The sequence below is a fragment of the Carassius gibelio genome, chromosome A23 (assembly GCF_023724105.1).
Source record: "Carassius gibelio isolate Cgi1373 ecotype wild population from Czech Republic chromosome A23, carGib1.2-hapl.c, whole genome shotgun sequence".
NCBI lineage: Eukaryota > Metazoa > Chordata > Actinopteri > Cypriniformes > Cyprinidae > Carassius > Carassius gibelio.
This window is the reverse complement of record NC_068393.1, coordinates 16,441,310-16,461,501: the sequence shown is the minus strand read 5'-3', so window position 1 is coordinate 16,461,501 and position 20,192 is coordinate 16,441,310. Positions and strand designations below refer to the sequence as shown.

At 43.2% G+C, this 20,192-nt stretch overlaps 1 protein-coding gene across 1 annotated transcript in view; it reads right to left on the bottom strand.

Annotated features, from left to right (window-relative positions):
* Positions 1–44: 44 nt before the first annotated feature.
* The window catches only part of LOC127945167 (histone-lysine N-methyltransferase 2D), a 36,325-nt gene continuing 16,177 nt past the window's right edge, over positions 45–20,192 (bottom strand). The window contains exons 23-54 of the mRNA XM_052541759.1: positions 19,843–20,106; positions 19,669–19,752; positions 19,499–19,585; positions 19,251–19,412; positions 19,080–19,164; positions 18,746–18,984; positions 18,561–18,634; positions 18,410–18,460; positions 16,731–18,320; positions 16,453–16,620; positions 15,832–15,959; positions 13,981–15,719; positions 13,766–13,889; positions 13,202–13,289; positions 13,063–13,123; positions 12,508–12,740; positions 9,460–12,417; positions 9,239–9,382; positions 8,959–9,123; positions 8,473–8,620; positions 8,306–8,387; positions 6,432–6,607; positions 6,221–6,345; positions 5,991–6,126; positions 5,779–5,894; positions 4,361–5,681; positions 4,123–4,259; positions 3,633–3,763; positions 3,263–3,548; positions 3,107–3,180; positions 2,917–3,025; positions 45–2,829 (exon numbers count right to left, since the gene is read on the bottom strand). Coding sequence (XP_052397719.1) covers positions 2,737–2,829; positions 2,917–3,025; positions 3,107–3,180; positions 3,263–3,548; positions 3,633–3,763; positions 4,123–4,259; positions 4,361–5,681; positions 5,779–5,894; positions 5,991–6,126; positions 6,221–6,345; positions 6,432–6,607; positions 8,306–8,387; positions 8,473–8,620; positions 8,959–9,123; positions 9,239–9,382; positions 9,460–12,417; positions 12,508–12,740; positions 13,063–13,123; positions 13,202–13,289; positions 13,766–13,889; positions 13,981–15,719; positions 15,832–15,959; positions 16,453–16,620; positions 16,731–18,320; positions 18,410–18,460; positions 18,561–18,634; positions 18,746–18,984; positions 19,080–19,164; positions 19,251–19,412; positions 19,499–19,585; positions 19,669–19,752; positions 19,843–20,106 — 11,378 coding nt within the window. The 3' untranslated portion in view covers positions 45–2,736. The remainder of the gene's footprint in view (positions 2,830–2,916; positions 3,026–3,106; positions 3,181–3,262; positions 3,549–3,632; positions 3,764–4,122; positions 4,260–4,360; positions 5,682–5,778; positions 5,895–5,990; positions 6,127–6,220; positions 6,346–6,431; positions 6,608–8,305; positions 8,388–8,472; positions 8,621–8,958; positions 9,124–9,238; positions 9,383–9,459; positions 12,418–12,507; positions 12,741–13,062; positions 13,124–13,201; positions 13,290–13,765; positions 13,890–13,980; positions 15,720–15,831; positions 15,960–16,452; positions 16,621–16,730; positions 18,321–18,409; positions 18,461–18,560; positions 18,635–18,745; positions 18,985–19,079; positions 19,165–19,250; positions 19,413–19,498; positions 19,586–19,668; positions 19,753–19,842; positions 20,107–20,192) is intronic.

Below are 20,192 nucleotides of genomic sequence, written 5' to 3'. Positions count from 1 at the left end.
TCTTTTCTTGGTTGAACAAATTTGAACTGACAACATAGAAAACGTTATATTTAAAATGCGTTTTATTTTTCTTTACAAGAAAGAAAGCAGAGACAAAGAAATAAATGAAGGGCTGGGAGGGAAGGGGACAGCCGTATATAAAGAGATGCAACCTCTGACGTCAAAAATATGTACAATTCAAAATTATATCCATACAAAACATGCCACATACAATAAAAACAACCATTTTATTCATCTTCCCTAAAAGTAGCTTTGCTGTACAGTTGCAGCATCTTTTTTAAAAAGTAGATCAAGTTGAAAACCAAAATCAGGATTTATTTCATTTCAACACGTGTAGAAAGCTTAAATTAAGAGATTTTAAAAGAACAAAGGGGGGCAAAGAGTCACTCAAGCTAAAATTAAGTAAGCGCCTGTGTTTAATAACAGACGACTCTTCAAATAATGAATGCTAGTTTGGAGGATGTATAAATAAAATAATGCTGAGTGCAATTCACAAAGATATTTTCGATTAATGAAGTCATACCATTTTCCGGCTATGCAGCCTTTTCGTAAGTCATATAAAACATTCACTTCTACAAGGAGGGGAGGGAAAGAAAACAACAGGACACAAATCAAAACCAGTATCATCTTGGGAGATTCAAGATTTACATTTACTGTTTATGCTAATTAAACTGTCACTGATTCAAGGACAGGGTTCGGTAATTCACAAGCAGTAGCATAAATAAAAGAAATATACGTGAACAATATTACATAAATACACAAATGCTATGCACCACTTTACTGCTGTTCCTTAAAAAAAAAGTCAATGAAAAAAGAATTAAACTTTGCATGAATCCCATCTTAAATGTTTGCCATTCACCGCAACCAGTCTTCCAAAATTCATTAGTGAAGACAAGAGAAACATCACACCTTTTTAGTTCAAATGTATATGGTCTAGTAGAAAAAAAAAAAAAAATTGCTAAAACACTCTGGTTCATATACATAAAGATATTACTTAGTTTGCCATTTTACATATATTTATAGATATATACACATTTAGTTTTCTGATAAAATGATATCCAGTGGTTGCTTTTTTTCATGAATTTATTTCTCTACAATTTTGAATTTGATTAAAAAAGGGGCTGGATAAAAAGTTTAGACCCCTAATATGTACAGTTTATACATTTTGCATTTATTCTTAATGTGAGGTCATACGTCAAGGGAGAAGAGAACAAAGTAGCATGGGCTTTGTGGAAACTTTGTTCAACTCCCTTCTTTGAATTTCAACTGTTTTTTGTTTTTTTTTAACGTTTTTAAATCACTTTATTATAAAAGAAAATAGAAATGCCCTTTTTAAGTCTTCCTCCATCACTGCGTCAAGCCTGTAGACTGTGCTACCACTTCAAACCACAATACATAGATTTAGATACAACCGGCCATCAGCAGGCAGAGAAAGACTCACTACAGTAAGTTTACAACAGTCCACTATCACAGAAGGGAAGAGGCTTTACACCTAAGAGTCCTGGTTGGAGTGATGAGATCCCAACGGCGACCTAATGAACGCAGGATGGAAGTATTCAAGATGGGAAAACATGTCAAACGCAGTGGCAGTCTTGCATCACTATTGTTATTTTTTTTTTTGCGTCCTATAATTTTTCCAAATTGCACCAACGTGGATCCGCAACTGTGGCCCATTCTCATAATTTGCTCCATCGTCAAGAACACGAGAGAATCCAGATGAACGTGTTTCTACACTAAAAGCATGATCTGCATGTGTTTCGATGCAGCTACATGATATCTACAGTCGCAAAAAGGTGGCCTCCAAGACACCCGTTTGAGTTTTGATTGCTCTAAGTAATGCATTGTCATATACTGTATCTCATTTGTATAATCAAATCAAAAAGAGTTGCATTGGCTCACTATTGTAGTCATCAGAAAGCAAAATATAGATAGAAGCAAACCTGCTGCTTAAGTTTCCCTGCTTATCCGAGAAGGCGATTGCCATGGACATTCCTGCCTTCCCCTTTCCACAGTAGCACTTAACAGTTTAATACAAAGCAGTGACGTCCCACAAACTCAATGAGGTAGACTGGGTGAAATAAACCCACCTTTTAACTCAATATAATAAAACATCTGGTGCCTTTCGAGCCACAGGTCAATAGTATTACGACATTATCTCATCACAGTTCTATGCAGAGCCACTCCAGGATTGTCTTGCCAATGTCCATGACCTTCATTGATGATTTGATGGGAGAGCGTCCATCTGGGGTGACGGAAAAGGGTGGTAGCGGAAAAGATAGGTCCAAGATAAAGTGTACTAGTTCATTTTTGAGTACTTACATGGCTTTAATTAAACATCTTCACTGAGTTCTAGTCTAAGTGTATTGATATGCTATAGCTTCAGTTATTTTGGTAGATGTCGAAGGGATCGATTGCAGCCAGAGTCAGCTTATTGTAGGAGGAAACAGAGGTGCTTTTGGCAGAGGTGTGTATTTTTTAATCAACACGAAAGATTCAAGCAGGTCCAATACCTTTGATCTCATCTGTAAAAGGTTGTGGCATCAAAAGTTTCATCTTCAAAGCTTTGGCTCTTGTTGTGAATAACAAAGTCTTGTCTTTCAGGTGACTGAGAGTGAACTTTTCTTCCTCAATTTAGAGCAGCTTATTAACTGGATAGAAAGAATATAACAGGCTTTGGCGCAGGACTGTCCCTGGCACCTGGGAGCAAGGACGGGTCGGACTCTTTCTCGGTCCCTGTCAGTTCATCCACTTTCTGCAATTCCAGGCTCCACAATGGCAGGGGATCTTGTGCTGATCGTCCTCGAAGTCAAACTGATAGTCATATGTCAGCTAGATTGAGAGAGGAATGATATAAAGTGTTATACTGGATGTAGCACTGACCAAAAAAAAAACAAAAAACTGATTACTGTAACTAACCTCTTCACCCTTCGGGATCCTACGACTAGAAATTATGATGATCTTGTCCTCTTTGTCAAACGTCACAACTTCCGCGACACAATTGGGTGCACAAGAATGATTCACATAACTAGGGAGAGGAAGAATTCAGAAACTAAGACCCAAATCAAACACTTGGATTGCAAGAACAGCACAGGAAATATGATCTTACCGGGCAGGACCGCCAGTTAAGGTGGCATCAATCACATGCTCGTTATTAATGCGGAACATGTAGATCCCACGGTTCTGATTGAGGAAAATGACGAGTTTAGAAGGGAAAGAAAGAAAAACTAGAGCAAATTTATGGTGGAAGCTTGCATCTACAAACCTGCTCCTCGTAAATCTTCTCTCTGCGGTTTGCAACCTCGTTGCGAATGATGGTGCCAATGTACTCAATGACCATGGTGTGTTTTTCAAGGTCTTTAGCAGCATACAGACCCAGTCCTTGAATGCGAGAACGGGCCAGGTACACATTGTTCTTCCACTCGGTCTTCAACCGACGATACTGAGAAGATTTGGAATGAACAAACTGCTTGCTGTATGGGGTGTTGATCTCTCCTGTAAATGTGCTCTGATAAGCTTTGGACACACTCGTACTGTTCAGAGTATGAGGCCTGAGAAGCAGAATAAAATTACATTAGAACCTCCAAACCTTACTTTTCTGACCCATAAGGCCTTCAATTTCTTTTGTTCATTACCTTTTGCAGTGGGTGAGAACTTTGGGTTCTGATCGTGCACAGCCTGTAGGATTGATCATGAGTGGAAGCTCCATGAGAGGATGGCGGCCATATCGGAACGTATAATTCTGACAGTTTTCCACACCAGGAAGCTGAAGATATAGGTAAATAACAAAAATGAAGCCATTTAAAAAAATTATTGTTACCGAGCATGGTAAACTATTCTGATTTCAGTTCCTCACAACGACTATTTTAATTTAATAAAATGCAGTTTACCGAAGAACTTAAAGTAAATTCAAGTAAATTTACACATGAGAGGTAAAAACTGATAGCACGAATGCACTGTAAGTCGCTTTGGATAAAAGCGTCTGCTAAATGCATACATTTAATTTTTAATTTAATTTAAATTTAAATCTGAAACCAAGTGACGTGCATTTTTTAACTGTTCTTTTGTTAATGATCCTGAATAAAAACGATTCTCTGTTAACATCCATACTCATTAATTTCTCACCGATTCAGTGATTCGCATCACTGCGTGGACAGTGAGTCCATACATCTCTTCTCCTTTGACGTGTTCAGTGAAGAGCTTCAACATGGCTGCTTCATCACGCAGCTTGGCAACCTGCTGCACAATCTTGGACCAAATTCCTGAAGAGCAGTGACATGACATTAGCATGACACAGCAAGATCATACACTCCATTAGGATTACATTTATAGTCATTTCGAAAATAAACTTCGATTTACATACCATCTGGAGTGGTGTCTCGGAAGTGCAGATCTTCATACCCGTGCTCCAGCACACGCACTTCAAATAGAGGCCTGCCGTCCTGCTCGCTGATACGACATCGGTAGCGACATCTGCGGTTTGGCACACGAGTGCTCCAGTAAATGCGTGTGGCCTCGTAGCCCACTGGAAAGATAGCAGTGGGTGAGTGAAACACAACCATCTGAGAGGGCAAGAGCTGGCCCACGGCGTGGAAGATGAGGCCGCCAACACGGAACATGTGAATGCGGTCACCACGTTGTAGGATGCTTGCAATCTGCTTTACTTCATCTCGCTCGATGTACACGCGTCGAAAAACAGCAAAACTGCTAAGCTCCTCTTCACTGGGGCCTTTAAGCTTGTGCTGGGTGCACAACATAGTCTTGTCTTTGAAAAACATGCAGCGTGCCCGAATGGCACAGGCAAAATGATAAACATTTGGGCAGCGCAAACGATTGCAGCTGTTAGTAGCACCCGTCTTCTGACAGTAGGCACAACGGGTGCGTAGTCCACGCCGAAGGGCAACCTCTACGTTGATTAGTGCACCGCCCTGGGTCTCGTAAACCTCAGTGGACCACAGAGCACAGTTAAGATGCACCCACAGATCAACATCGATGTTAAGCAAGCGTGCTGGACCATCTGTAGCACCATCTCCCTCCTCATGGCAGAAACAGCACTTGCGCTTGTCTCGGGGCAGCTTGTCTGGTTTCAGCGTAATGCGGAGGCGCTCCATGAGCTCGGAAACTTCACGGCTGTTCTCTTTCTTAGACCCCCCCTTGCGAATGGTGATGACTATCTGGAGACGCTTCCAGCGAAGACCCTTCCATTTTTTAACCTTGGGTCGTTCTTCTTCTTCATCAGAAAGAGGCCTGCTACGGTGTTTGATAGGTTTGAGGGATATCTCCATTGTAGGGGAGTCTAGAAGAGGAGAACTGGCTGGAGCAGAAGGCTGTTGTTCTTCTGATGGAGCTGCTTGGGTAAGGACCACAGGCTCCTGAGATTCAGACTCCACCGTAACGGGGGAGGTGTGACACTCCAGTTTAACTATAGATTCGGTTTTGGCAGGAGCACTTGGGCTTGCGGAAGGGGGTGATGCAGTCTGAACTGGTGCATCTGGTTCAGGTTTGGGCTCAGGTTGAGTGATATTTTCTGGCTCAGCTGCAGCAGATGATGGGGGTGGAGGTGGCGATGGTGATGGAGGAGGAGAAACCTCGACAGGAATGACAGGCAGGTGGCGCACATCTAGATCTGAAACATTCGTCATGTAACAGTGCTGAGCAGGTCTATCTTCTTGCTCTTGGCATTCCTGCAAATATGTGAAAATGTCAGAATAAATGTAATGTACTTCTCAAAAGCAAGATTACCTTTATGACAAATATAAATAAAATTCTCAGGAAACTCGCCTGTTTGATTAGAGCAAAAATATCAACTTGTTTCCTCAGGGTACACCCTGGAAGGGAAACATCAAATTGCTTAAGCCATTCTGCATCATGGCTTGCAGAAGTGTCTGCCTTCATACCTGATAAAAATAAAATAAAAACACACACAAACAGAGCATAAGACAAAACAAAGAGGAACATTTTGAGAATAATGAATGACAGATTGAGTGCGTTACCTGGGTTGGAAGCGTCAGGTACTTTCCCAGGTCCAACACCTGCTCTACCAGGACTCTGGGGAAAAGCTGCTTCGTAGGAACTTGGCATACGTATGTGCAGCAGTTGGGCAACAGCCAGCATCACTGTGTTGATATTCTGTTGAGGAGAAATGAAAGAAAATTTTTTTAAATGGTGTCATGCAAATTTAACTAGGGCTTTTGTAATGGTAGATATTTAGAGATTTAAATACCTTTGCCGCAGCTGATGAAAGCATGAAAGTTACAGACACTTCATTGCTTTTGGTTTTGTCCCACTGGCTGGATGAGGCCACAACTTTTCCATCCACCGACTCAAATGGTTTTGTCTCAAGGAAACCTGCACATGGGTAGGATCAGCAAGTCAGTCAGTCATTAAAGATTGAGGGAAAAAAAATTAAATTGTTTCCAAATGATACCACATACTTGGAATGGCAGAACGAGGAATAATGGGGATAACAGGAGAGATGGCCCTCTCATCTTCTTCCTCTTTGGGATCCAGCAGATGGGGGAATCGAGTTGTCTCATCACCTAGTTGGCTTTCAGGTGAGGATGCGGGTACAATGCTGTCTGGAGCATCACTGTCATCGTCACTCTCCATCCTGAGTTGAGAGAATCTATTAGTGCGTCTACATATACAAAAGGTTAAGTTTAGTTGTTCTATTGAACATACTGTCACTCAGCATTTAAGTAGGCTTGGGTAAACCCACTGCTTAAGAAACCATCTCTAAATCCAGCTCTTCTAGAAAACTACAGACCAGTTTTCCCTTCTTCCATTCATTGCAAAGACACCTGAGCGAGCTGTGTTCAACCAGCTCTCTATGTTCCTTGTTAAGAACAACCTCCTGGACAGCAACCAATCTGGCTTCAAAAGTGGCCACTTAACTGAGATTGCCCTGCTCCCGGTTACTGAAGACCTGTGACTGGCAAGAGCAGCTTCAAAATCCTCAGTACTCATCTTATTGGACCTGCCTGCTGCTTTTGACACCGTTAATCACCAGTTCCTCCTGTCCACCCTCAGAAAGATGGGCATCTCTGGAACCGCACTCCTGTGGTTTAAGTCCTACCTCTCTGAAAGATCCTTCAGGGTGTCTTGGAGGGGTGATGTTTCTAAGTCACAACAACTTGCTACTGGGGTTCCTCAAGGTTCAGTACTTGGACCACTTCTCTTCTCCATCTACAAGATATCATGAGGATCTTTCATTCAGAAGCATGGCTTTTCTAATCACTGCTACGCTGATGACACTCAACTCTACTTCTCATTCCAACCAGATGACCCGACGGTAGTTGCTCGCATTTCAGCCTGTCTGATATTTCTAGCTGGATGAAGGGACATCACCTTCAGCTCAAACTTACTATGACAGAACTGCCGGTGGTTCCAGCTAGCCCATCGTTTCATCACAACTTCTCTATACAGCTGGGTTCATCAACCATAACTCCTTCCAGGACAGCCAGAAACCAAGGAGTTGTGATGGATCATCATGTGATGGGTCAGTTTCACAGACTATATTGCTACAATGACCCGGTCCTGCAGATTTGCCTTATACAACATTAGGAAGATTAGACCCTTCCTGTCAGAGCAAGCCACCCAACTTCTTGTCCAAGCTTCCTGCATGTACTATCAAGCCTCTGCAACTGATCCAGAATGCAGCAGTGAGGGTTGTCTTCAATGAGCCAACAAAAGCTAACGTTACTCATCTGCTCATCAGGTTACACTGGCTACCAGTGCCCGCTCGCATCAAATTCAAGGTACTGATGCTTGCCTACAAGACGACCACTGGCACAGCACCAACATAACCTTAATTCACTAGTTCAATCTTATGTGCCCTCCAGAAGTTTGCGCTCTGCAAGTGAACGACGCCTTGTGGCACCATCCCAAAGAAGTTCAAAATCACTCACTGACCTTTTCCTGGACTGTGCCCAGCTGGTGGAATGACCTCCTAATCTCAATTCGAACAGCTGAGTCTTTACTCATTTTCAAAAAAAAACTAAATACTTTTTTGCCAGCACTTAACCAACTAATACTAGCACTTTTCTTTTCTTGTTTTTCATATTCTTATATATATATATATATATATATATATATATATATATATATTCATATATATATATATATAAATAAAAAACCTGGCTATGCGTTCTGTACTAGACTAACTGAGAATGGTCGTGGCACTTGAATACTGTTGTTGTTCTCTTGTTGATCTGATTGCTTCTATTGTTCTCATTTGTAAGTCGCTTTGGATAAAAGCATCTGTTAAATGATTAAATGTAAATACTGTATTATAGAGCTGGTAATTTACCGTATATCTTCATTTTGGTTGTGAGGTGGAGTAGGAAGAGCTGCTAGTATGTCTACACTCTTTACTTCTTCTGGAACAGAACCTTCAAGCAAAGGGAAAAAGTATTCTGTGCAAACATTGTCACAAAAATGGCTCAATAATGAATCAGGGTCAATACTTTGTCTTACCCATGGTATCCTCTGATGCCTCGGCCTCTTTCTGACCTTCTGCTAGTTCTTCTACAGGCGTCACTCCATTTAGAAGTTTATGCTGCACAGAAGGTGGTGGAGTTGGAGGAAGTGATGATGGCGGTGTTGGAGGATTGCTGAGGTTGTTCTAATACAAAAACCACCAAAGAACATCTCTAAATATGGATATTTTACGTTGCACAAGAATAATAAAGTGATGCAGTCTTTACAATCTGGTTGTATCTTAAGAACTTGTTTATAAGAGTATATATACACACATATATATATATACACACACACACACACATATATATATATATATATATATATATATATATATATATGCACATTATATGCTACATTGTAGAGGGTTGAGTACTCCGTTAAGTCTTTGGAATTCACAGAATAAGGGATCACATACACAGCCCAGTGTAGACAGTCTTCTGTTGTGTACTAAAAAGGTATACAAATGCCACTATAATGTACCTTTGTAAGAAGCTGGGAATAGTAGTCTGGAATATTGTCCAGCATAGCATTTCCAAATGAGCCTTTTAACTGGGCCTTAGCACTGGCTGGGCTGCTGCCAAAAGGAGCAAACAAATCCAGACTAGTTGTTATGGAGGGCTCCATCAAAGGAAGAAGAGAAAGTCCCTGTGGGTTAACCATAAGAGAGCAATGGTTTAACATAAAAATAATCCAAATTAATAATAGCTATGCTTCATTCGTAAAACAGAAATCAAATATTCAATAAGCCAATGCCACACACTTGTTTCAGCTGTTTCATTATTGCCTCAGTTTTTCCAACCTCATCTTTCTTGGTTTTCTTTCTAGAGTTTGGCCCACGTTCTCCAGCTTTTGTAGTACGTTTTGCCTTGACTATCGGAGTTCTCTTTGTGAGTGATTGCAGATCCTAAAAACAGTAGCAGATAAAAATTAGAAGCTCAAAAATATGTATAACATATAATCAAGTGATTTTCTTGGATGTACCTCCATGTTTCGTGGCGTTCCTTGAAGCTTCTGCTCCAGCATTGCCAGTTTGCTATTGATGTGCCCATTTATCTCATTATGAATGCCATCTGAGGGCCTCTGAGAAGCCATTTGTAAGTTTTTGGTTCGAAGGAGTTTCTGCAGAAGCTGTTGGCCAGTCTCTGTCCTTTGAATTTGGGATCCGAGATCTCCTGTTTGATTTCTAGAGTCCGGAATAGCACAGTTCGTAATAGTAGTGGCACTGACTGTCTCTCCAGAAACTTCTCTCTTTATGCCATCAGAATGGGCCTCTACACTACCTCCTGTGTCACACTGGACTTCACGTGGTTCCTGTTTGATGTTTTGCAGTGTCATTTCACTAGGCAGTTGAGTTGGTTGAGACATATGACCGTCAGATACCTGGGCAGTTGTTGCTCGGTGCGGGATCTGTGCCAACTGAGGAGACGGGCCATTGAGTGGAAAAGGAGCTGAAAGAGTTTCAGTGTTGGGGCTCTGAGTCTTGGCAGCTGGAGATCTCATAGGTGAAGCTATTGATCCCCCTATCTGGTTAAAGGGGCTACTCTTTCCTAAAACACTATCTGGCCTAGAAGGCGAAGACAAGTGACTGGAGAAAGACAGGGTGCCTGGCTCAGGTTTATGTGCAGATGCTGGGCTTGAACCAGGTTCTGGAACAGAAGACCCTGCAGGAGAACCCGCATGAGAGGGAGAGGCTTGAAAGGGGCTGAGTGTCGTTGCCACATGGGATTGTTGTTGCTGAAGGTGCTGGGGGCCTGGTGGAGTCTGAGACATTCTCATGAGCCTTTGCTGATTAGAAAGCGGGCTTCCAGGAGAACCTGGACCCATTAACTGACGAGGAGACATAGGTCTAGCCATATGTCCAGGTGCTGTAGCACGAACTTGACCCATTAATGGCCTGGGTACTTGACCCCTCATCATCTGATGCTGATGTACTTGTTGCTGTTGTAGCATCTGCTGCTGCTGGGCACTATTGATGTACTGAGGTAAAGGTCCTTGAGAAGCCTGTTGCATAGCCCCTGAAACACCCTGATGAAACGGTGGAGCCATACCAGGTAATTGTCCCATTGATCCGGATTGCTGTTGAGTGCCACCTGGACCGTGTTTGCCTGCCAATGCAAAGCGGTGCTGCTGTTGTTGGGTTTCAAGAACTGGGATCCGCGGACCAACTGGTGGCCCCTGTGGGACTTGGGGACGCATTTGTCCCTGAGCCTGACCTTGCATTCTTAGCATCTGGCCTTGTTGAAGCTGTCGCTGAGCAATCATTGCCTGAATTTGCTGCAACTGTTGGCTTGGAGTCAGGTGACGCAGTTGGGGGTTCTGAGCAATGAAGGCCTGAATGTTAATAGGGGCACGTATTTGCACTGCTGGAGCACCAGGCCTTGGAGTCATCATCATCTGTTGGCCTCTAGGAATGCCCATCTGTTGAGTCAAGAGAGCTTGCTGATGTTGATTTGTAATGCTGGCCATTGTGGTTTGAGTCTGACTACTATTTTGGCCAAGCATATCCTGTGGTTGTTGTGCAGCAATCCGACCAGCTTGCTGTTGTGCCATAAAGCACATTTGCTGATCTTCCTGTTTTATTTGGATGGTGTTCTGGGTCTGAAGACCAAGTTGAATCTGTTGTTGCTGTGGTTGTACTTTAAGATGAGATTCAGCCTGTTGATTGCTCACAAAACCACGTTGTTCTGCTATTCCAATATTCTGGTTTGATTGAGGCTGTGCGGTCTGTTGTTGACCCAGAAAAGCATGTGGTTGCTGTGGCTGTCCAACACCACATTTCTGCTCTCCACTAGATCCCTGTTGTTGCACCTGAAGTGGTGTAGGAGGTCCACCCTGCTGGGGGGGTGTTTTTGGAGTAAGTAGTCCTCCATCTTTACGGTCAGGATTTTGAAGATCTTGGACACCTTGCTGTAAGTTCTCAGTAACCCCTTGGGTACTCCCTGATGGTGGAGTTTCTAAAGCTTTTTTTGGCTCAGAGGGCCCAACCTGCATTGGTTGTTTCAGTTGAGAAATTTGTTGCTGCTGAAGTTGAGCAAGGTTTGTTGAAGCATTCTGGTGCTGCTGTGACATGAGCGTGCGCTGAGCCATTACACTCTGCTGTTGAGATGTGAGTTGGGCTGGTGGCCCCCTAACAACATGCTGTCCACCCGGCCCATGTTGATCCATCAAACCCTGAGGTCTCTGAAGCTGCTGAACAATTTGTTGATTACCAACCATACCCTGTGGATGTCCTGCTATCATATTTACATTTTGAGTCATTGGCTGGCCCAAGACATTATGTTGCGTCTGCCCAATAGCCTGGTTTCCCATCATACCTGGAATTGTTTGCATTAACCCCTGCTGATTTTGCTGATTATTCATTAATCCTTGTTGTAAGTTTGGTTGCTGCTGCCCCATATTGCCCACCAGAATTTGGGTTGGCTGATTGCCCATGGCTCCAGGCTGTGGATTCATTATACCAGGTTGCTGAGGTTGATGGGACATAGGCTGCTGCCCCATCATCAACTGTTGTTGTTGCTGCTGCTGCATTTTTTGTACCATCTGCATTCTTTGCTGTAACTGTCGTTCCTGTATGACTCTTGGATCTGGTCCTTGTGCTCCAGGGGTTTGTTGGAAAAAACCAGGAGGTGGGACTGGTTGAACAGTACCAGCTCCGGGTGGGAGAGGAGGCTGAGCTCCACCAAAAGGTTGCATTTGCGGCATTCTAATTGGCATCCCTCCCTGAGGCACCCCTACTTGAGGGATTCCTGCAGGTGGTTGACCAATAATTGGACCTCCTTGTTGGCCCATTATCATTTGTCCAGGCATTTTGGAAAGCATGTGGGGCGTCTGTGTAGAGGACCCAGGCGCTAGTATGGAAGTCCCTTGCTGCTGATGCTGCTGTTGCTTGCTTCGGTACTCTGCAATAAGATTGGTGTGTTCCTTTTGCTGTTTACGCACCTGGAGAAGCAAATTTCACTGTTATTAGCTGAATGACATTCACGACAACAAAATGTATCTTATTTGTTTGTGAAAAGATATTTTGCATACCTGGTCCAACTGTTTCTGGATCTTACTTTGTTCCTCAGTGACCAGTTTGAGCTTTTCAGCATCTGCTTCTGCAAATTCACGTCCAGCTTTCTTTGCAGTACGCTGCTTAGCACACAGAGCTTTACGGGATTTACGATGTGCTCCAATTTGCTCTTCTAAGAACTTCAACTGCATTTGCAGCAACTGCTGGGTGTGTACAAGCCATTCTTCATATTGGTGCTGTTCAGCATCATCTGTTAGAAGCATGATGGCCCAAGAATATTAACAACATGAAATAAACTGAACTGTCTACAACCTGAATGCAGAATGTCTGTCTATATAGTTTGCAAAATTTTGAGCAACTTATGTTTTCTACTATGCAACACAATCCAATTTTTGCAACCAGAAATTAGAACTCCATTTTATTGTCAAGATCGGTTTCTGCTCCGCTAAAATCATAGGACTCTAAATATGCATTTACACAGGGAACGTAATGTAATAAATAAGGGAAAGGGTAATAATAGCATTGAAGGGTTGGTATACAAAAAATATATACAATTTAAATTCAAAACATACTGATGATGCCAAATTGCGGAGGATTTGGTCTTGCTTGAACCTGGATGCTGCCTTCTCCTTCCTGAAACAGGAGGATTAAGGTTAAGGCACTATATTAAATTCAAATGAAATGTTTACTACAGAAGAATACTAAACCTACCTTGGAAGACCCAGGTGCAAGCTGAGCCTGGGAATCCTCATTTCCAGGGGCTGAGGTTAGCCTCTGAGCCAAAAGAGATACCTGTTGCCTAAAGTTAAATAAAACCTAAATTAAATCTGAAACAGAACTGAAGTGAGCAATTCATTTGAAATATCAACCAGCAAATTATTTAACAAAGGAACAAAACTACATCTAAATCATACATTTCAATCTAAATTACTATATTAAAGAACTATAATAGATGTGTGGTAAATGCATAATGCATCTACCACATATGAATTGTGTACCAAATTATTCAAATTCAAATTATGAAAAAAAAAAAAAAAAATTCATAAACTATATTGCATCTCTCAAAATTTGTAAAACAATTTCCTGATTTAAACTGAAAAAAAAAAACTTGCTTAGACAGTTGTTTTTCTTATGTCTGAGCTATCTACAGGCTTATTTATAAATGGATAATCTACTAAAAAGTAACCTTTTTTTATATTTTCACTTTATATGGAAATACATAACACTTAAGACCAAACACTTTTTATGAAATTGTGTCAAAGACAAAAACAGTACCTATTCATTCCTGGTGGTACACCAATAGGATCTTGAGCCAACACCCTTTTAATTCCTTTCAGAGCAACCATTTTAGCCTTTGCGATAGGATCCATTATGTCATCTGTCATGAAATTTTCCAGATCTGAGAAAAAATATATTTATATTTACAAAAACACGTTCATTATTGGGAAACAAAAATAAGAATAACCACAAGTGGATGGAACTCAGCACACCTTTATCTGGGAAAAAGCTGCTGGTCAAGTTCTGCTGTTTGACAATATGTGTTTGTGTTGCTGTTTGCTGCTGTGGAGTAAGACCAGGATGAATTCTACCATGCTGCACACCCCGTAAAATGCCTTGCTGTTGTCCCATCGCTGCATGGGGAGGTGAAGGCACTGCAGCACCAATTAACCTCTGCTGCTGTTGTGGTAACACGTGAGGTGGCCTGGGCACCATACCTGCTTGAGGCACTATGCCTTGGGATGGATGGTGGTGTTGTGGCATCATAATTTGATTTGTCCCTTGTGGAGGCTGTTGCTGATTCTGAATGCTGTGAGGTTGACTAGCAATCCCTCCTTGCAGAGCACCTAACTGCTGTTGCTGCTGTTGTTTCTGTAGCTCCTTCTTTTCATGCTCCAAAAGGTCTTGTATTAACAAAGGTAATTCACTAACTTCCAGTGAGCTCTCCACTTTGTCAAGATCATCTGCTGTAGAGTGGTGGCCAGCATCTGGCAATCCAAGTGGATCATCACCCAGGTCGGGATGTGGTGCAGCTGGTGGAAAAGACTGGCTTTGAAGAGGAAAAGGTAAACCACCTAAACGGACTGTGTTCAATGAAGCAGTTGCAGTCTCTGGTTGATTGTCATCTTTAACAGGAGCTTGTCCTGACTGTTGTTGTTCAATCAATCCCTTGTCTTCAAGTTTTACAGAGGATAGCCTAATGGCATCAGAAGACTCTGCCTTTGGAGTACTGGTACATGAACTTTCAGTCTTTAAAGGTGGTTGAATGGCAGTTGTGTGCATGTCCTTGGAAGCTATAGCCACTTTTGGTTTCTCTTCAACCTTGATGTCTACATTAGCAGAAGACCCTGGTCCTTCCCCCTCTGCTTCTACAAGTCGCAGCTGGTCAGAGAAAACATCTTTGGGATCACCCTGATCAAGCTCAGGGTCAGTGTAAGCCAGCAAATCAAATTCATCACTGTTGAGCAGATCATCCAAATGAGGATCATTGGTCTCAAGATTGCCAAGGTTTCCCAAATCATCATCAGCTTTATCAGGATCCAGGTCAAGAGTAGCAAGATCATCATCCTCCACTCCAGTTTCTGCCACTGTATCACCTAGCCCTAGGTCAGACTCAGGTAGGTCAACCGGATTTACAACAGTCTGCTGACCTACTATTCTACTTGTTTGAGGAAGCTGAGTAGTAGTGTGAGAAATGGGAGTTTTGGGTGTAGTAGTGGGCACCTGCTGTGACTGTAGTTGAGACTGAGAAGGGGGTTGTTGTTGCATCAGTAGGTTCATGCCACCCTGCTGTAAACCAATTCTGGGATTACGCATTCCCTCCGCTGAAGCATCCAGAGACGGGGGTAAATTCTGCTGAACAAAACCAGCATTCATTTCCTGCTGTGGAAGAAACATGCGTGGTCTAGGTACAGGCGCCCTTTGCATATACTGAGGACCCAGTGGCATCCTCTGTGAATTATGCCTCAGCTCTATAAACTGAGGGGGAGCTCCCGACACATGGCTGTGTACAGTCTCTGTGCCAGTGCCTGGAACCCCAGTCAAAGGATTGGGCATATTCGGCATGGACTGCATGTTGAGCGGATTGTTGATGGGAGTATTAAGGTGCTGCCTTGGAACTGCTTCCATCATAGACTGTTGTGGGAACCTACGGGGAGCACCTTGGTTTTGCCACTGTGCAGGAAATGGTGGACGAGGATACATCCCCTGAGAAATATTAGGCCCAGCTTGCCTACAAGAAAAAGTGTTGATTATGAAATGATTAGCATGGATCTAACATGTACAAGGACTGTGTAAAAACACAAAGGAATCAAAATAAGTTGCATTTATTTAGTTCAGTCTACCTTAATGCACTGGGGTCCATAGTTGCTGGTGTCCCAGAAGGAGGTGGGCGGCAGAGCTTTTCATCCATTGCTCCCACTGGCAGAGGCATCCTGGTGGCAAGGGCTGCCTGAGCAACTACAGCTCTGTCCTGGTGGACAAATGATGATGTTACGCCAACTAACAAAACACTTTTGAATGTTTACTATAGGATTGCACAATCAATAAAAACAAAACCAAAAATCACAAAGACCGCAAATTATTTTAAATAAATGTTGCTCCACATGAACTCATCTCTGCATGTACTCGGAGTTTGAGTAGTTTACAGAGTGCATTTTAGAATGAAATATGCAGCAACCATTTTCCCAAACTTGTAATGAGAAGCACTTATAAACTGTCTGCTGTCAACAAAAGAGAAGGTTTAAGGGATCCTTTTGATTTTCCACCAAAATAAAAGATTGATGGATTAACATTTGAAAATAAATTAAAACCACCATAAATATCTGTGATGGAATACGTTGGCAATAATATTACAGGCAATATATCACAAAAATATGGACCAAATTGTGGGGCCCTTTAAACACACAGCAAACAATTTTTTCAGATTCAGTACATCACATTCAAAATTAATTCAGTTTCAATACCTGAGGGTAAGGAGGTGGTGCTCTCTGGCTTTTGTCTTGCTGAAAGGCCGTCATTTCCCCACCTGGCCAACTCTGAGCAGGATTACCCACTACAGGTGCTTCCTTCTCTTGGCGAAGAGAGTTTCTCTGCATTTTTTGTCTTATCAAAAACTCCCTCAACTTTTGCTTCTGGTCCACAAAACAAAAGTAATAAAAAAAATTAACAAAAGTAAAGTTAAAACCTACCTCAATCTATCCAAAAACTTTTGAATTTAAATATCTATAGGTGTCTACTTTACCTGTCTGTGCTTTTCTAACTCAGATGGACTAAGGTTCATGAGAGCTGGATCCTGTCCACTTGACAGGTCTGATATATCCTGCACCCCTGGCAAGTTGGGTAAATGTGGGGCATCTGTTGCCCTCACAGCTGTATCTTGGTTTCCAGGTGGAAGTGTTATTCTTGAGTTAAATTCAGCACCCACTGGTTGTGTCTGGGACTGTGGCTGTGGGAGGTGGACCTGAGCTTGCTGAGGAGTCATCATCTGCTGCTGGCCAACTACTTGTTGCTGGCCCATTTGAAGTCCTACACCAGGACTGCAGCTGAATGGGGGTTTTCCAGAGAGCGGATCTGCTACTGAGGGTGAACAGGGGGGTTGCTGGCTATGATGTGGTGAACCTCTAAAAGGGGAGCTACCTTCTGGTGCTACAGAAGATGGGCGGGGGGGTTTATGTAATGAAGCGAAGGAATCTCTGGACTGAGGTCGTGAAGGTGGACGGGAGTAAGGGTCAGGTGACTGGAAGCGTGGAGTGGCTGGTGACTGCACAGAAAGCACATCATTGGAAATGGTTCCTGGTGTGAGAGGCGATTGAGAACTGCCTTGTGATTGAGGGCTGGAAGGTAATCTTGAATATGTTTCTTGCTGAGGTGCAGGAAATCTCTGGGGTAGAGGAGAGGAGCCATCACCTGATTGAGGTCGCGGTGTGAGAGGAGGCTGGGCATAAGGGTCAGAAAACGTTGAGGGAGATTGGCGGTAGCTCTCAGGAAGATGATGAGGAGAGGCACCTGAAGGGTGTGAAACAGACAATCCACCTGCATCCCCCTGATGCATACGAGGGGTCATGGGGGCTTTGAATAACCCATCTCCAGAGTCCAAACTAGCAGGTGAACCAGAGCTTAGGTCTTGCCGGCCAAAAGAACGTGGAGATGGGGCATTCATTTCTGCCCTATTTGGGCCCACCCCAGCAGGTGAAGAAGCTAGTGCAGATGATGACGGAGATGAAGCATGATCTTGTCGGCTAGCTCCATGCTGGCCATGGTAAGGGTCACCACAATGGGTTGTATGAGGCGGTGAGAACATCTGCGAGTCTCCAGGCCCACCAGGCCTAGGTCGAGGACTCTCAGGTGGACCTAAGGCCTCCTGAGGTTTGGGAATCTGCTGTTGTGGTTTAAAGAATGGGTCAACCTGCTGGGCCCTGCTAGGAGTCCCTGGTTGCATGTCAAGGGAGCCAAAGCTGGCTGGGCGTCCCTGAGTAGCACCCGGTGGGCCAGGCATAGGATATCCTGAGGAAGAGGCTGGCAAAGGGCTGGAAGAAGGCTGTGAGTATGGGGTGGATGGCTGAGACTGAAGGTGTGGAGACTGAGAGGGAAGTTTAGAAAATGGGTCTGTCTGTGCATCAGCTGAGCAAGGAGTCTTGAGGGGTCCATCAGGAAAAAAGGCTGAAGATGCAGAGTCAGGAGCAAGAGGGTAAGGACTCTCAGCAGAGCTCGGCTGGGAGGGAGTGGATATAGAGCCTGAGGCTGGAGGAATTTGGAGGTGCAAATTAGGCCGCTGGCCTTTAATACGGCCAGGCTCAGTTTTGATAGGCCGACATACTTGACTCTCTGCCTGCTGTTGATTAGAATAAAGAAAAATATTCACAATTACACTGCAACCACTTCAAATTATTATAGATTTCATTTGAAGAAAAGGCCACTTACCTTCTGTGCCTTGTTTATTCTCTGAGCAGCCCTATTATCTTTGGCTTTTTGCTGAATGAATAATGGAAGAATTGTAAACAACAGAAAACTGTTAGAGAACAGACACAGTACTATAAATTTAGTTACACTATAGGTTCAAACTTGCACCTACCAGAAAAGGAACCTTGTCTGCAGCTGATACCTTTCTCCATATCTTCATTATTTGTTTACAGCGACTGGCCCAGTCTAAGGATAGAAAATAAATAATGAAGTGAGCCTAAAAGGGATTACCAAATTAAGGAAGGAATTAACAGATGCGCCCTCTACAACACATTTTAAAGTATGTTTAATACTAACCAGGGTAGTCCTGTTTGAGACTAGGGAAGTTCATGTTGGCATACAGTACAGGAGAGATGGTAGATAGATTTCCCAATTCCTCATCCTTCTCCCAACGCTGCAGACTGCGCTGATTGTACGAGAGGCCATCACTTTCCTGTTCAGTAGGAGTTGGAGGAGTGGAAGGGGTGGCTGGAGTGGATGGTGTTGCCCATGGGCTTTCCTCATCCTGGTCTGGACTGAAAAGGCCACCTCGATCACTGAAGATTAAACAAATAAACAAAAAAGGACATATAAAAGACGAGAAATTCATTAGGGGACCAAAGCGAGAAGATAAAGCAAATCTACTGCTTACCGTATGTCGAAAAAGGGTGACTGGGAGAGACCTGAAAAAGAGTCCATCATACCAGATGAGGGTAGTGAGCCAGATAAGGAAGCACCTGTAGTTAAATTATGGTGATTTTTTTTAAAGTGTAGAAATCTGACATTTATAACAAATCTGAGTAATATGAAATTCTGCCCATACCAAGAAGGTTTCTTTGAGGGCAAGTACTTTGATTTGAGTCACCCTCCTGAACCGGCTTAATGCTTGGCTGAAGAGGCCCAGTTGTGCCGCTTCCCTCAGTAGGTCCAAGTACTTTCTGGAAAAACTGCTGAGAGTCCTGACCTTCTAGTCCCTGAGGGTGATCTGGTGGGTGAAAGGGAGGTCTTCTGAGTAACACAACTGTTCATGACACCAGGTACCTCACTTGCTTTGTTAACAAAAGAAATGACCTTCATTCTTCTGAAAATCAGACCCATGTGTATCTCCTGAGCTCAGATCTTTGTCGGAAAGTTGCATACTTGCTCCTTGCCCTTCTGCTACAAAATGTTATGCACGTTAAATATGTTCTGATAACATTCATTGCCAAAATACTGAAGTACCTCGATCTCAAAAATCCCACCTGCTCGATCTCCTGGAGGCTTGGATCCCTCACCCTCTTGCTTTAGTTCTACAGGCAGACCAGATGGCCTGACTGTGGCTTCAACTGTAAGAACAAAATGAAACAAAACGTTTACATCTTTGTCTGTTCTAACTTTATTATTCTCAAAATTGTATGACTGATGTAGTGTCTTACCTGGTTCAGAAGCTGTATTTTTGGCACAAAGCCCAGGGAGTGGAGGTCTCAGAATGCCCTGCGTATGCCTTTGGGTTGGAGGAGCAAGAAAAGCTCTCTTACTCTGATCAAGTAATGTCTTGCCAAAGAAAGCCTCCTGTAGGTATGCAGGAAACATGTCCTCCAACTTGCTCTTCTTTCTACCCCTGCGCTTTTTGGCTTGCTCGCCCTCTCCCTCTGCCGTTTTTGCCTCTGGCACGTCGAGAGGTATGTCAGGATGTGGTCCTAAATTAGAAAAAAAATGACTATTGACAGGAGTTTTACAAAGGTTTGGTGATCTCTTTGGATCTCAAGAGGATGCTGGGTTAAAG